Source organism: Cryptomeria japonica, chromosome 3, assembly GCF_030272615.1.
Source record: "Cryptomeria japonica chromosome 3, Sugi_1.0, whole genome shotgun sequence".
In the NCBI taxonomy this organism is placed as follows: domain Eukaryota; kingdom Viridiplantae; phylum Streptophyta; class Pinopsida; order Cupressales; family Cupressaceae; genus Cryptomeria; species Cryptomeria japonica.
This window is the reverse complement of record NC_081407.1, coordinates 888,262,993-888,281,071: the sequence shown is the minus strand read 5'-3', so window position 1 is coordinate 888,281,071 and position 18,079 is coordinate 888,262,993. Positions and strand designations below refer to the sequence as shown.

The 18,079-nt window shown below is 37.5% G+C and overlaps 1 protein-coding gene across 3 annotated transcripts in view; it reads left to right on the top strand.

Moving 5' to 3' along the window:
- Positions 1-6,205: 6,205 nt before the first annotated feature.
- LOC131055811 (uncharacterized) overlaps positions 6,206-18,079 on the top strand; it is a 99,036-nt gene continuing 87,162 nt past the window's right edge. Inside the window, exons 1-2 of one of the 3 annotated variants that reach the window (XM_057990155.2) lie at positions 6,206-6,391; positions 6,495-6,582. In XM_057990155.2, coding sequence (XP_057846138.2) covers positions 6,342-6,391; positions 6,495-6,582 — 138 coding nt within the window. In that variant the 5' untranslated portion in view covers positions 6,206-6,341. The remainder of the gene's footprint in view (positions 6,392-6,494; positions 6,583-18,079) is intronic. The other 2 variants (XM_057990156.2, XR_009108506.2) reach the window with 2 other exon arrangements.

Sequence of the window (18,079 nt, the reverse complement as noted above, 5' to 3'; positions counted from 1 at the left end):
AATGAAATGTGTAAAATAGGTTGAACCCAAAATGCAAAGTTCTCCTCCGCCAAAGACAACAACAAAGTGCGGACCACCAAGGAAGGTCGACCAAGGGCTGAGGAACATCATACATGGTGTCAATTAGATCCGCAAGCCTTGGAATTTCTCTGCAAGAGAAGCAATCTCCAACTAGCCATTAAGCTCAAAACTGCTCCGAGAACCAAGAAATAGATAACCTAGAAGCAACAACTTGCCGAAAAAAGAAACAAATGAACTGAAAATATGGAATAGGGAACAAGAAAAAGTCTAGAAGCCAAAGATCTGATCCGCAATGGAAAATAAACAACTACCAAAGAATGCCGAAAGAAACACATAAGCTGCAACATAGAACTGAACTGAACAAAACTAAAAAAACAAATATTTTGGTTGATGCAAGATTGCTCATCGACCGGGGATGCTCCTACATCAGACACCCCAGGTATAAAAATATGTTCCATGAGAGACAACTCATGAACAACGAAAAGAATTCAGAATATAGACCCCATGCTCATTTTTTATTTGGAAATATCTTCCTTGTTTGCAAAGTTCTTCCTCCTTACCCCTTCCGGTAACTCAGCTGAATTTTCCAACTTCTTTACCACTTCTCCTCTCTTTCCTTGCTTCCTATCTACACATTGTCTCTTATTACTACTTTCTTTCTTCTGCAAATTTGATCTATTCCTTCCACTAGGACTCTTCTTATATGCCATCACAACTCTAACCTTAATGCCATCCGATACCACCTTGCTAATAGACTCATCCACAAGATCCTTCTTCAAATCGATACCAACATCTCGTATAACCTCTACATCCTACTTATCAGCACTGCACGTCTTTACAAGACTTAAATTCTTCACTTCCTTCTCTTTCTCCTTCAAAGAAGCCAAAGTAAAGTTTTGCCCATCCTTCTAATAGTGATTAAGTTTCTTCTACAATCATAGATAACTCCTCTATCATACTGCCAAGGTCTACCCAACAAAACATGACAAGCACTCATAGGCAAAACACCACACAAGACTTCAACTTTGTAAGGTTCAATGTAAAATTCACTAAGCACTACTCTCTCACCTCTATCACATGATCATCTTGCAACCAACTCACCTCGATACCATATTATCAGTACTTCCATTATCCACAATAAATTTACAAAACTTACCACCTGATTTGCATACAATATGAAAAGATATTCTTCCTTTGAGTAGGTTCGGTTCCTTCTTTGCTCTACTCCATCAAGACTCTTCTAAACATAAGGGATTCTCCCTGCTCCAGTGCTATCATGCTCTCACCTGCAACTCCAGCATCTGGTTCCTCACGTGCCATGAAATTTCTTTCCATTCCTTTGTTACGGGTTCCCTGAGAACACTCATAAGATCTATGTCCAATTTCTCCACACTTGAAACATTTACCCCAAAATTCCCTGTTGCTACTCCTATTTTCTTTTCTTTGTGTCTTCTAGTCTAGTTCTTTACTCCATTGAGATTTTGATTCTTTAGTAGTCCACTTCTCCATACTGCCACTCATATGTCCTCTATCCCCTGCATATCTCTCTCTTCCCTTAGGGTTATTCTACTATCTTCTTTTTAATTTATCTTCTGCCTTCAGAGCATATTGGTAAACCTCCTCAACTATAGAAATCTTCAGCATACTCATCTCATCTTGAATGTTAAATCAAAGTCCATTTATGTATCTAGCCACGTTCTCCCTATCCATCTCTCGATGTCTGGATCTGATCATCACTTTGTAGAACTCTTCAATATACTCTCACACTCATGTCCTTTTGCTTCAAGTTATGCAACTTCTTGAACAGTTCCAACTCATAGTCTCCCATAATGAATTTAGCCTTCAATCTTGCAACCATCTGTCTCCACCAGGTGATTTTCATCTCACCATTCTCCACTCTATCTTTCTGCAACTCTTTCCACCATAAATCAACATATCCTTTCAGCTTAGTTTGTACTAACTTAACCCTTTGTGGATCTTTAATATATTCAAATTCGAAGTAGTCCTCCAACTCTCTGATCCAATCTATCAAGTATTCCGGATTCAATGTACCTGAAAAGTTGGAAACCTCAACTTTATGAATTTTACTTACTTGCACCACCGCTCTAAGAAATCTATCTTCTCTTTCATCTTCAGTCCTTAAACCTCTGAAGCCTCTAGCTCTTCCCCTGCCTCTTCATACTCATCCTCTGATTTTGGATTCCTCTACAAACCAGCCAATGCGTTTCGGATCTCATTCCTCATCTCATTTCTAAAATCCTCCATCATCTGCTCTACCCTTCTAGGGTTCATCCTTCTCAGTGGCATCTCCTCCTTTGATCCAGTGCAACTGCCTCAATTCGGCGATCTGACTACAAGGTTCCAATTGACTCTCCGTCAGTGATCTATTGAACAAACTTGTAGCCTACCTCAATTTAGTGATCTGTTCACCCAAAGGAATGCCTTAAGGTTCGCAACTAGCTCTGATACCATCTGACACAACCATGACCCAAAGGATCCTCAAGGAGAACAATCCAAATCATGCAACAAGAGTAACACAACAGAAGAAACAACAACACATAGATAAAATGCAAATTTAGACATCTTTAATATCATAGATTCATCATAAACTACCTGACAACATCCGATACACATACATGCTTACAAACCTAGAGCAACAAACATTCCAGATTACAGTCCCTTCAGACCTCCAAGAGGTATTTGAATCACATATCATGGATTGAAATCATCATCTATCTTTTTGCATACAATATGAAAAAGGATTCTTCCTTTGAGTAGGTTCGGTTCCTTCTTTGCTCTGCTCCATCAAGACTCTTCTAAACATAAGGGATTCTCCCTACTCCAGTGCTATTGAATGCTCTCACCTACAACTCCAACATCCAGTTCCTCACGTGCCATGAAATTCCTTTCCATTCCTTTGTTATTGGTTCCCTAAGAACACTCATAAGATCTATGTCTAGTTCCTCCACACTAGAAACATTTAACCCAAAATTCCTTGTTGCTACTGCTATTTTCTTTTCTTTGTGTCTTCTAGTCTGATTCTTTACTCCATTGAGATTTTGATTCTTTAGTAGTCTACTTCTCCATACTGCCACTCATATGCTCTCTATCCCCTCCATCTCTCTCTCTCTCTCTTCCCTCAGGGTTATTCTACTGTCTTCTTTTTACTTTATCTTTTGCCTTCATAACATATTGGTAAGCCTCCTCGACTATAGAAATATTCAACATACTCATCTCATCTTGAATGTTGAATCAAATTCCATTTATGTATCTAGCCACCTTCTCCCTATCCATCTCTCGATGTCTGGATCTAATCATAACTTTGTAGAACTCTTCAATAGACTCTTTCACACTCATGTCCTTTTGCTTCAAGTTTTGCAACTTCTTGAACAGTTCCAACTCATAGTCTCCCGGAATGAATTTAGCCTTGAATCTTGCAACCATCTGTCTCCATCGAGTGATTTTCATCTCACCATTCTCCACTCTATCTTTCTGCAACCCTTTCCACCATAAAGAAGCATGTCCTTTCAACTTAGTTTGTACTAACGGAAACCTTTGTGGATCTTTAATATATTCAAACTCGAAGTAGTCATCCAACTCTCTGATCCAATCTATCGAGTCTTCTGGATTCAATGTACCTATAAAGTTAGAAACCTCAACTTTATGAATTTTACTTACTTGCGTCAGTGCTCTAAGAAATCTATCTTCTCTTTCATCTGCCAGTTCTTGAACCTCTTCGGCCTCTAGCTCTTCCCCTGCCTCTTCATACTCATCCTCTGATTCTAGATTCCTTCGCAAACTAGCCAATGCATTTCGGATCTCATTCCTCGTCTCATTTCTAAAATCCTCCATCATATGCTCTACCATTCTAGAGTTCATCCTTCTCAGTGGCATCTCCTTGTTTGATCTGGTGCAATTGCCTCATCTCGACAATCTAACTAAAAAGTTGCAATTGTCTCTTCATCAGTGATCTATTGAACACACTTGTAGCCTACCTCAATTCAGTGATCTGTTCACCTAAAGGAATGCCTCAAGGTTCGCAACCAACTCTAATACCATCTGACACAACCATGACCCAGAGGATCCTCAAGGAGAACAATCCAAATCATGTAGCAAGAGTAACACAACAAAAGAAACAACAACACGTAGAGAAAATGCAAAATTAGACATCTACAATATAATAGATTCATCATAAACTAGCTGACAACATCTGATACACATACATGCTTACAGACCTAGAACAACAAACATTCTAGATTTCAGTCCTTTCAGACCTCCAAGAGGTATTTGAATCACATATAATGGATTGAAATCATCATCTATCTTTTTTTCTACCTAAAGATCAAATACAACAATATATATAGCATCTGGAACACATCTGGGTCGGCCACAAAAGATTACATTCTCCAAGACGTGAAAATGAAACGTGTAAAATAGGTCAGACCCAAAACACGAAGATCTCCTCCGCCAAAGACAACAACGGAGTGTAGACCACCAAGGAAGATCGACCAAGGGCCGCCTAGGAATATCGTACATGGTGCCAATTAGATCCGCAAGCCATGGAATTGCTCCGCAAGAGAGGAAATCTCCAACTAGCCGTTAAGCTCAAAACTGCTCCAAGAACCAAGAAATAGATAATCCGGAAGTGACAACTTGCCGGAAAAAGATCCAAATGAATTGAAAATCAAGAATAGGGAATGAGAACAAGTCTAGAAGCCAAAGATTTGATCCACAACAAAAAATAAACAACTACCGAAGAATGTCGAAAGAAACACAAAAGCTGCAACACATAACTGAACATAACAAAACAAAAAAAAAACAAATATTTTTGGTTGATGCAAGATTGCTCATCGACTAGGGATGCTCTTGCATCAAATTCTTTTGTCTTTTTAGAAATAAAAAATACTCTCAATATTTTTTGAATCTTTCTTGATGTCCTCTATTTTGTACATGTGAATTAATTACATGTTGATAACCTTTAAAGAACATAACATAATAGATTTCATCACATAAACGTGTGCTAATTTGACTCATACAAAGCTAGTGGAAAGGGATAGAAATGATATTTAAATTTGAGCATTTGAGTTTAGGGCCATTTTATGCTCATCAAATTTGAACAAGGTTGATCTCATGTTACTCAATTTGATAAACTAAAGGGATAAGATGATGATCTCAACGCAAGGAGTGAAGGTATTTAAATAAGTGTTAATATAAGAAAAATGAAAATGGATATGGAGTGGGACATGAGCTAAACCAAGTACTAGAGTGAGCCAATTGTCGATATGTTATTGCAGTAAATCATTCCACCAAGACGAGCACATAAACTAAATGGAAATTGTCATGGGTATGCTAATTTTACCATTACAATCCTAAATTAGAATTGCTTTTACATTTTAAATAAAAAATTCTAAAATGAAATATTTAGTATCTATAAAATGTTTATAAATAAAACCATCATACCTTAAATGAAATGATTACATCCATGAGACCACATGCTTTATGAGACTGTTGATTGCTTTGGTTGTATTAACTACTCAAATATTTGTAGGATATGTGACATCCTTTATAAGGTTTCTCCTTCTCTTGTTGATTTGAGTTATCAACTCTCACAATCTTTTTAATGATTTTTCTCAAATAAATCTACCATGGAATTGACTCTTATGTTTCTTCATATCTGACGCAAATGTTTGTGTATCTTAGACATACAAAAATGAAATGTTCCTCCATTTCTACCACCCTTATAGTGTAAAATACCTAAACCCCCTTTTCCAGCTCTTCTTTAAGTATCTTCAATTTACTTGTCTTGCATTTGAACCTATAAGAATTAATCCTTAGTTAAGCAATACATATATTTTTCTCCCATTTAATTTCAATCCATATTTATGATTTTTCTCAATGCTTATAAATTAAATTGAATTTTATAATTTAATGTTATTATCTATTTTTCTTTTTCCTTTCCTTCTCATCATTCTCTAAATTTTTCATTCACATAATTTTGACTGACTACACATCTAGTTATAATCTTATTCAAATTTTATCCCTTTTATACAACTCATCTCTTGCAACCCTGGTCACTTTATAAATTTTCATATTTTTCATTGTTTCAAATAACATAGTAATCTAATTTTAGTAGTTGCCTCTAAATCAAAAGTAGGATAGATAAAAAGCTACAGGAATGCCCATGGGCATTTGGTATGAAGATTACCACGAGGTTAGCTATTTGTCTTGGTGAAAATACCTCGTCCGGTTCACTTTTTGTCTTACCCATTTTTTAAAATACTGGTACAGGTTTCGAGTCACGGCTCAGCCAATGGTTTGCAATGGAGGAAACTGAAGATAACCAGGTGACCGTATTGCCGAGTAGCGCAAGGTACTACTCCATTTAGTTTGATCGCCTACACCTAATATTCACTCTCTGCACTGTTACTAGAACAATTCTAGCACATTGGTAATTAGTTATTTGATGGTTGCAGCTTTAGAAATGCTATTCAATTGGCGAATGCAGTACCCATTGATCGTCTTCCTCTCTTCCTCGACCGCATCCTTAACAAACTTGCAAAGGTAGGTTTAAGGACATCTGTGAACTTTGAGTTTTATTGAAAGTTTAAAACTACTAGAATTGAACAGTTGACGGTGCCCCAAAATGTGAAACTAAATTGTTGCATATTCTGGTAGAAGAGGTATATTCTTTTGTTTTCTTCGGTTATATATGCATTTACAAAAGAATTATAAGTGTAGCCCTGTATTCATATTATCATAAAATTCAATAAATGTGCCGTTTATAATTTTAGAGAGATATTCTTATAAGATAATTCGATGCAGATAGTCTGCTGCTCTGCTCCAAACCCAATACATTTTTTATAAAACCAACTTGCAGATCTGCTGCGTTATGTTTAAATACGTAATGACCAGAACAATTTTACACAATATATTAAAGAGATGACAATTAGAGATCAAATGAGTGTATATGGACAACTAGAAGCTTGCGTGGGGCGAAAACAACATATAAATTAAAGCTAAGCAACACCAGTCCCCTCTCTAATAATAGGAAAGATAGCTGCAAAGAAAAAAACGAGGTTAACTGTGTTGGGTTTTGGTGGCCTCCTTCCACGAACAACATAGTCAAAGTGAATTTCAATGGCGCCTTTATGGATAATCCTGGGCCTGCAGGAAGTAAATAACAAAAGAGGTTAACCATGCTGCAGTTAGGTGGTCCCCTGCCATGAAAAATACAGTCAAACTGAACTTCAATGGTGTCTCTAAGGTTCATCCTGGAGACTTAGTATGGGATTCAAATCGCAACTTCATCTATGCCGCCTTCTTAAATTTTGGGTTATATATCAGCAACAAAGAAGTTCATGCACTTGTGGAATTTTTTTTGCCACTTGGTCAGTCTTTGAGAATCAGAACCTCTTAATGGAAGGGGATTCACAAATTTTCGTCCTAGAACATTGTTAAAATTGGCTACTAAAATCCATCCTTGAAGAAGGCAGACCAACTATTCCATAGTTTGATTACTATCCTCTCTTGAACAAAATCTTCTCAAGTGCTGAGCTAGCTGATCAATTGGGATGACTCCAAGGTTCCCAATGTCAGGTCTTGATGTGTGGATATCTGATAGACTCAGTTGGATATGTATATGCCGGTAATCCAAGGGGACTTATGTATTTGTTCTAGGAGATGATCACTTCAAAGCAAGGAAAATGCCCAATGAATTCGATTTCAAGGATTATGCTTTCTGAATGATTTGCAATGAAGTTCTTTTATTACTACTACTAATGACTTATGGAAAAAATGTAAAAAAGGAATAGGGCTTGAGAGATCCTAATCTAATCCTAGAATGCAAGAGACAATGAATGACTTAGTGAAACTCAACCATGCTTTGTTTCGCCATGCAATGAACAACTGGGCAAAGATGGTGTGATCTTCTAAGGTAAGTAAAGGATGTTCAAATCACTACTAACAATCATCAACTCCATCAACGGTATGCATATCAATGAGTGAGCAGCAATTGGAGTTAAGCTTGTTTCAAGGGTTCAGGCTAACCATGCACTACAACTTATAATCAATAAACTGTAAATGGTATGAACATATGAGTTTCACAATGAATCATCCACAATAACTTCCATTCAACTAAAATAACTTAAACAAATCTGAATTCACTTGAGAAGATAGAAAACCATGCAAATACTCCAAGATAACGTATAAAATCACCGAACTACAATGACATATCAATTTAGGCAGTACCATAGCAACAATTCACCAAAGTCTCTTGCTATAAATGAAATGAGCAAGGCTTATACAGAGCTCCAAATACAAATGAAGGGTCTAGATTGATCTAAAATTGATGGCCGAGATTAAAACATCAAAACACTAATTAGGGTTGGCTACCTACTTGCCAACTTAATTAAATATTAGCCAGTGGGAAAAGGACAACCTCCATGGCACAAAATGCAAGGAATAAGAACAATTAAGAAAATTCTATGCCACCTAGGATTATAACAAACTATCTTCTAGAAGTTTGTTCCCTTTATCCTTTTCTCTAATAGCAAATTCAATGAATTTGGACACAATAATGCCTAGCTCTACACTTGGCATAATTTCCAATTTATTCTCCATGAATGCTAAGTTGGCCAAGGATGAAGCAAATACTTTCTCCCAATCAGGTCCTAAGTCTTGAATGTTGCTCTTAAGTGTCATGAGTGACTGAATGTCATCTAGATGCTCTTCCAAAATTGCTTTTGTAGACCTGAAGAAGACGCATCTCACCCTTTCCATCAGCTTATCAATAGTCACATCTTCCTCACTCTTTCATTTCTCCTCCAAGTATCACTTCAGCTGTGATAAGGATTCTATCATGTACACCTTTGATCATTTCCTCAACTCGTGCACAATCTCCATTGATTTCTTCAAACATATCCTTCCTCATCTTGAGTATGCAATACCATCTATAAAAATCGCATGCTTGGCCAATTTCTATCACTTCATCATCCACTAAGGTTTGTTTAGGGATGTCCATCAGTGCCTGTAGCCGTGGAATGGTTAGCTCTTTGACATTGCTGAATTGCTCATAGGAGGTAAGTAGAACTTGGATCCTGTCTTGAATAGATGTAACTCTTTCAAAAATGTGTACCGCTTTGCCAAGAAATTCATTTTCTTTAGCAAAGGCATTATCCATCCATCTCTTCACAACCTGAGATGTTGTCCTCATTCCTTCCAGATCTTGGACCGGTTTTGATGGAAGCACTGTTGGAGGAATGAATTAAGCATTGGCTTGTTGCAGTGGATTCATGAGTTGTTGAACATAGCTCCTTAGGACATTTAATTCCTTTTCTAACCGCCTCTTTTCTTCTTTTTCAACCTTTAGTCTATCTTGGACTGCCTTTACACAATCATTTAACTCTTCAATCTCTTGTCCGTCTGTAGTAGGTCCCAAATCAATAGTTTCTACATCATATTCATCGGGAGTGATCTCGTCTTCTGTTTCATCTACCTTTGGAGTAGCTATTTGTAATGTGTGAGTTCCTGTACCATCCCTTGTGATCTTAGAGAATTTAGTAGCTTTCTTTTTCTTAGTTATTTTGCCGATTCTCTCCAAGAAACTCTCTAAGTCATCTGCTGCTTCTTCTTCCCCTACTATTATTTCTTTATTCATTCTATCTCGCAGCCATGCAGGGATAGTTGATTGCTCCTCTCTCTCTTCTAATTGGACCCTTGATATTCTTGGTGAGGAGACCTCCTTCCTTCGTTTACATCTTCATCTATGATGTTAATGTCTTCATTCATTACAATTGTATCATTTACGATTGGCACTTGTACCACCGGATTATCCTTTGGTAACAATTTTTTTTATTGAGTTTCTCTTCCGCTTCTATTATCTTGTATAGTGAACTCCAAGAATTCATTCACACGCATAGTTCCAGGACTCGAGTCCTGGCGAGTCCCGAGCTGAGTGACCCTAGTTGAGTCTTAGGGTTTCGGGAATCTCCAGGGACTCGCTTTAGGTGAGACTCACTAGAAACTAGTTTTTTGCCTTCTCCTGCCGAGTCTTGCCAAGTCTCGCTGATTTTTTTGCCGAGTCCCCAATTGGGTCAGCCTTGCCGAGTCCGCGCCAAGTCCGAGTCTTGTTTCTATGTTCACACCTTGGCCTTCACTTCTTCTTAATGATTGACTTTTTGTGATAGATGCCCAGTTCATAGTACTCTCTTGAAGAGATGAAGTGCTAGTGAAAGGGTGATCTGCACTGGTCTTTTGTCTCTTTGTCTTGATCCTTCCTTATGACTTTCTTTCCTTTTAGATCCCTTAGGATGAGATGCTTGGGCTGCATGTTCCCCAATTCTCATACTCTCTGTCTCTTCATTGGATGATTAGGAATCCAAATTTCCCATCATATCATATGTCAATTGTACATTTTGTTCTTTCAGCTTCTTGACCTGTATATCAGCCCACCTTTGTGTGTATGTTAAGACAGGTTTCATCACTTCTTCCAATTCGGTGACTTCCATTTCGTTCCAGTTAACTTGTACATCTTTTCCCTTTTCTTGCTCAAAGACACATTGGAGGCACCTTCCATCATCTTGCACCTGATCTGGATGGGAAATAGCCTGCAAGTCCTTATGATATCAATGGGTAGCCGGGAAAACATCTTTCTCCTAACTTTAAAGTCATCCTTAGCATTCATCCAATAGTCCTCAAGATGTGGTTTATCATTTATGTTTGTGCCTGCTTCCATTGATCCTCCTTATGTTATCGTATGGATCAAAGTTTGTTCATGGTGGATAGATAACAAGAGAATAAAACTTCAGCTCTTCTTCTGATTTTTCAGCAGCTTGTATAGATGGGTACATCTCCACTGATTGTCCAATAGTGATTGGAAAAGATATTCCAGCCTATGTCTATTCTTTTGGATTTTGTCATACGTAACCAAATGCCTCAAGAGCTCTAATAACACCATCTTATCAGTCATGTACCTTGGAAGCTTGTATGGTGAAGGTGAACACCCTTGAACTCTTATGTATGTGAACTTGGGGTACTGGATGAACCAAGCTCCATACTTCTTCACTAGATCTTTCATTGGCTGTGACAACCTTTGATGAATACTGCCTTGGAAGGTCCTTAATATATGCATTGGAAAGGCGTCATTGACTCTCCTAAAGTGTGTCTTGTTGTGGAAGTGTAACTGTGGATAGCATTCACATACCCTTATTTCTCCTTCACTTTTTCTGACTGGACCTCAGTATGTCAATCCTTTGTATCTATAGGCCCTCGCTAATGAGTAGACACAACATACGAGCTCATGTAGAATTGCTTGGAATGCTCGAGTTTTTTCAATTGTTGATCAATATTGTTACTTATGATTCTTGCACAATTGACCATCTCATCATCACCTGTCACTACTTCCACGTAAGAGAACATCCAAGTCTCAAAGTATGATGCTTGAGGACTCCCATGATTCGATTTAGCAATGTGATCAAATCTCCATATTCTTCCTTAAAGTCTGATCGGTGGAGTCTCTTAGGCATCTTGGAGTGATGTGATCTAGGCTTGGATATCCAAAACTTGTTGATTATTTCCAAGCATTTCTCGGGGTCTTCATCATATATCATTTGTGCTCCTTTGTTTTTGTAGATCATAGTGTTGCGATCAGGTATATTGAATGCTTCACTAATGGCTGCCTCTGATAGGTATGCCAATATCTTTCCATCAGGAGCCACTATTTGCCTTGAGTCAGCATTGTAATGCTTTGCACACTCAACTATTAGCTCATTGCAATGAATAGCCTGAGTGAAGCCAGCTGCTTGCACTATGCCATTCTTGATCATTTTCCTTGACACACCAGAAGGATTACTCCTATAGAGTGGTCCTTAGAACTTATCCATATTAAACTTCCCAAGATTGGTATCTCCAACATTTGCTCATTGTGAGACTATCCTTCCGGTAGTCCTCCTTGATCTGTTTTTTTCTAGATATTCCTCCGGTCCTTGGGGCTGCCATCTATCTCCTGGAAGAGTTGCTTAAGTTACTACAATGAAAAGATGCTAAGGAGGCTAATGCAAGAGATTAAACATCATAATCAAAACATCTGCTTAAGGATTCACAGCCATTTCATGAGATTCCTTACTGAATTCAGACGAAATGATAAAGAGATTAAAGTGAAATTAGGCAACTTAGATTTTGAAAGATTTGATCCACCAAACCCTAACCTTCATACCCTGCTGGGACTAAAACTCAGATTTAAAATTGGAATAAGGGCATCAGGTCTGATTATGCTTGAATTAGGTCTGAAAATCACTTGCTTTTACTCTCCCTTATGCTGGAAACTGACCTCTATTCAGGTCTGATTGCTAATTTTGCAGTTTAAACAAAGGTTGAGATCACAAAATCAGACCTATGAGAATGCAATTTCTGAGATAAATTCTAAAAATCAGATGTTGTAATTGCACAGATTGCAAATGTTTAACCTGAATTAGGTCTGCAAATTTGTGCTGATTCAGGTTTGTAAATGTGCTGTTGGCCGAGTTCGCTCCTTAATGTTGATGTTAGATTGGTATTCCTTGGTGATGATGAAGGAATTCACACTTCCTTTGATTGATGATTGAATTAATTCTGCTCTTGATGGAATCGATTCAGATTGATGAGCAAATGAAATGCTCATCAATCTTATATAGATGTCTTATAGGTCGTGACCTTTGGTGATCCATTTTCCAGGAAGGCCGACCTTTCATTTGCACCTTTTCAAATTTGAAATTTGAAATAAAAAAAACGTTTTAATTTGCAAGAGGGCTGACATGTACGTTGAATTAAATTCAAATTTCACCAAGTGTTGAAAGCTTATGATGTCAATCCACAGTTGTGGATTTTGCTTCATCATGGATTTTGTGGAGGCATGGATTTCTACTAATCATGGATAACCTTTCCCTTCAAGATTGTGGATTGTGGCACTCCATGGATATCATTGTTCACTTCATTTTCAAGTTGTTGGTTCAGCAAAGACAAGGTTGATTTTCATTCCCAAAGTCATGGATTCAATAAGTTCGTGGATTTCTCCTCATTGTGGATCTTTGAATTCCATGGATTAATCATTGACTTCCACCCTTAATTCATGGATAAAATCATTCACCTTTCTTTGAGTCAAGTTTAAAATTGTTCACAACGGCTTAAAGATAGTGTAACTCTCCTTCAACATTACCTTCAAAGACCTCTAAGTCATGGATTCCTTGAGGTCGTGGAATCATCGATATGTGTTGATCATGCCTCTCCAATTTGCCAAGTGAAAGATGAACTTGTTACAAGGCTGACTTGATGTTTAACTCTCCTCGCCCTAGTTATTCTAAGCATTTAGTCACCAAATCATGCATTTCACCTATCTCTTGAAAAATTAGTCACCTCCACTTGAAGTCATGGAATCTCTGCTTGCACTTTAAGTTTATCCATCATGATGTTAATTCTGTCCTTGGTGAGGGTTTTACTCTTGAATTTTCTTTTGGAAATCCAAGGAAAACAACTAGTATTCCACTTGTATCCTTCTCATCTTTCATCCCCACTCATCATCCTCTTGACATCCCTTCATCGTTCACTGGCCTGATCGATCCTTGCATCCTCATCCTGTCCCTATGAAGCTCTACTTGCTTGATGACTTGTCTATCATGAAACTCCTGCGTTTGCTCAATGAACATCTTGACACTTGCCTAAAACTTGAACACTTAGAGCTGAGAAGACTTCGAATTAGTCTAAAGGGAGACTTGATTTCTGCTAGACTGCCTGAGGTGCCTAAGACTACTGGCAAAAGAGGGGCTCCCCATTTGCAATGGGATGATGTGTGAAAAGGTCACGACAAGGCCTTATGTCAGCTTTCCTTTCTCATAAGCAAAACTTCCTTTCTCATAAGTTGAAGTTTTGCTGGCTGCGAGTGACCTTTATTTTTTCTGAGACTAGATAGTGCACATGGGCAAGCAGAGGACTTATCACTCTCTTCACGAAACACTCAATCCTTGCTTTGCCCAAGGCTTAAGTGTTCAATTTTCGCAACTTTTGTTTCTTTTGGAATTTGCTTCTTTGCTCTCCCGATGTATGCATTGTTTTCAATGCATATAAATACAAATATATAAGAAGAGCTTCCATGGATCATCAATTTCTTGGCTGTGTTTTGATCAACTTTGTGAACAAAATTCTTACTTGATGGGGACGGGCTTGCATCAATTTGTTAAGGATTTAGAGGGTCTCTTCTGTCAAAATTTGAAAAGGTAATCAAGATTCTACTATTTTTCTGCTCTACCATTTTAAAATTCGGAAGTTGCTGCTTTTCTGCATGCAGCATGGGAGTTGATTACCCAACTATTCCTATGTTCCTTTAGAAGTTCTTTTACAAGAAAAGGTATCAGGTTTTACTAACATATCCTATGTAAACTTTTATAACATGTGTGATTAGGACCTAGGTGATGAACTAGCTAGGTAAAATACCCCGTTTGCCCCAACAAAAACAATGGGTTTCGATGTTTATATGTATACACATCCACGACATTAAAGGAGGTCAACCTATATAAAGCACTTAGCCTAAAATTCATTAGAAGGTCCTTAGACAAGTTTACAAATGTCAACATCCCACTATAAGCTCGACTAGAGATCTAGAACATTGTGACCATTATGGAATGTCCCCCTGAGAAGCACACAGGAAATACCAAGAGGGGGGGTGAATCAGTATTTAAGAACTTTAAAAAACAACTTGCAGAATGAAAACAAATGAAACATAAAGAGGACAACCAGTAATACATAACACATGTAATTCTTGTAGAAAATCCTTTTGGGTAAAAAACTATGGGATCAAACAACTTTTATTAACTTAAATGGGCACCAACCCAGATTACAGAGACAACCAGTTTACTGAGAGCATCAACTCTCTGAAGAACACACCCTGCAAGATGAAGCACCTACTCCACCTCAAATTCTTCTGCAAATAAAATTAACTCCTTCAAAACAAGTAAATTCCTGTATCAATCTAAACACTGAGATAATACAACAGCAGAAATATAGAACAAATTAAAATTATTGAGACTGCAAATTATCTAGAAGCCTTTCAAATATAAAAGCTCATCAATTTCAGAATGTTGTTTCAAAGCTTTGCCCCCATCATATCCAATATCCAGCTTTAATGTAAAAAACAAACTTTATCTCTTTGTCATGAACACACATGCAAAATCCGGCCACTTGATCTCACAAAATACTTCTAGATCAATTCTTCAAAAATTGTGTCTCACAGAAATATAATCTATTTGTCAAAGACTCTCCAATCATCCGAAGGAAAGGCCTTCAGAAACACCCGATACCTCATTCATTCGCTGAAGAAGACGTTTTTAGCTAAACATGTATTTACTCAACGTTTTTGCGTATTCATCCCCTAATTGGAAAAATGCAGCTCCAACCACCAAGTCGTAAAATCTCAGTGCCAATAAAGTCACCTTAGTTTGTTAAAAAAAAACAACACCAATCCCCAACATGCACTAACTGAAAATGAAGGTTGTGTAAATAATGCTGCTACAGAGAAAACGTAAAACATTTTTCAGAGTGATGAAGTTGTGCCTGAAACTTCTGACCAAGTCTATTAAAAGACGTTACAAGGAGCCACACGAAACAATTTCCTCCTTTCAAAAAAAATATCAATGGCACCCAGCAATAAAAACGCAGCCCACGTTTTTATAGAAAGCCGCCAACGGGGGACGTCGCCCTCAGCCATCAAACATAGATAGGAAAAATACTAAATATGATTCCCAAAGAAAAAAAAAACGCATAACTTTAATTTCTGATGCCGTCCAAAATAAATGGAATATATGCATCTTAATTTAGCCACCATGTACCAAGACTAACTGTAATGTCCCCTCTTTCTTAGTGCTCATTCAGGATGGGAGATTCACCCGTTATCCATCTCCACAGGTGAAATTCAGTGTTTGGAGATGATTGGCTAGCCAAGGATTGGTTTATACTTAGTCAATTTTGGCCTTGGTGAGCTTTTTTATAATAAAACTTACATTGTAAAGTTACTTTTTCTAAAAATAGAAAAGGTTCGTCTAAAAGATGTTTTAATAAGTAACTTTATTAAAAAGTTACCTTGTATGACTCCCTAAGGGAAAGTTGTTTTTTCTAAAATGTGGTCATTTCATCATGGTAAAACCCCCCCTCAATGCTAGACGCCACAATTGGAGAAGGTAGATTCCAAGAAATCTTAGAATCTTGGGGATTTGGGTTGGCTTGAGAATAAGAAGGTAAAAGCAATGCGTGAGAGAATGCGTGAGAGTTTATTCCCTCATTCTTTGATTTATAATTTTTGGAGATTAGCTCTCAGCTACAGGTCTGTGACAGCCACAACAGGGCATTGAGGAGACTATTGGAGACGAAAACCTCCAATTTGAGATAAAGGACGAAATCCCTTATCAAGTACACAACGGGTTTTGCATAGAAGCATACAATTGGCCATTAAAGGGCAGTTTACAGTGATTTACCAGCAATTATCAACAGCACCAGGTCTGTATGATAAATCTGGGCAGAATTTAGTGAATTTCCAGCCACGTGGTGCCTATAATTAGCTTCAATCTGTCTTCTTGAAGCTTGAAAACCTGACATTGGTGAAGTAGATGCCGATAACAGAGCTTAACAGTCAGATCTGAGCAAATTCCAGGTCATTATATGTAATGTCCCCACTTCTCTAGTTGCCATTCAGATGCATAGATTTGCCTGTCAACCATCTCCGTAGGCAAATTCACAGTGTAGAGGATAATTGGTTAGCCAAAGGGGACCAATACTTAGTCAAATTTTGCTTTGGTGAGCTATATATAATAAAACTTTATAATATTGTTTTATAATTTACTTTTTCTAAATTTAGAAAAAGTTAATAAAAAAGTAACTTATTATGTTGGAATAAGTAACTTTATATTAAAAGTTACCTTGCACACTTCCCTAGGAGGTTTTTAATAACTTAAAAGGTGGTTATTATTTCATGATGAGACCCCCCCCTCAAATTGGCACCACATTTAGGGAGAAAATGATTCCAAGGAATCTTTAAAAGATGCCAAAAGGAGTTCGATTTAGGGTCGAGGAGATAAAAGAGCCTTGTACGTATCGTTTGGCAGGATGGGAGATTGTTATTTTTTTAGAGTTATTTGCATTTGCTGGTCTGCAATGCTTCTTGCAGGGTCTGAATTGAGTTTGAAGACGAAAATCTTCAAATTTTGGGTGAGAGGACGAAATCCCCTCACCATTGTGCCATCAATTTTACCAGGAATGTTCATATTTTGCCAATAGGGGCCAAAAATCAAAGTTTGAGAGGAGCTACAGCAGGGTTATAGTCTGAATATCAGATCTGAGCAGGTTTTTGGGGAGCTATTTCAGAGTTTGTGGCAAATTGTGGACAACCATTCTCTCCCCAGCTAAATCGTACCACTTGGAGCATGCCTGGAACTTCAATAAAATAAATTAAGGGGTTTTGCATCAGTGTTTTTATACAAATTTCATTGTTAGCAGCAAATAAGAAGAAATCCATTGGTTATTTGGTGAAACTGGCTCATACTGGAGCTACAAGAGCAAATCAGTGGGTAGAAGAGACACCAAATTGAAGTTTCTCCTGGGGGAAATTCAGGAAGTGCATTGGAATAAGTATTTCTTCACTAAATTATTTTAGATAATTATCCAGTAGGTGAATAAAGCTCTCAGGAGTCATTGGTTGCAGCTGGAGGTGCTTCATTCAGTCATTTCACCTATTTAGGCCAATAAGTCACCCTCTATTCCCAGTGCGGGACTTCTGGTAGGCCATTGTTGGCTTGGATTGTTGAAGATAATCATTTACATCCATTTGTTTATTGCTGATAAATAAAAATCAGAAGTCTGAGATCCATTTTCAGTCAATTATTTTGTGTGTTGTCATTGTTATTCATTTTGCATTATCAATTCCCAAAGCTTAAATTTAAAAAAACTCAAAAAAAATGCATAAAACCTCAAAAAACACATTTAAAAACCAAAATTCAAACAGCTGGTCAAAGAAATCAGACTCAGAAAAATATATCAGATTGTT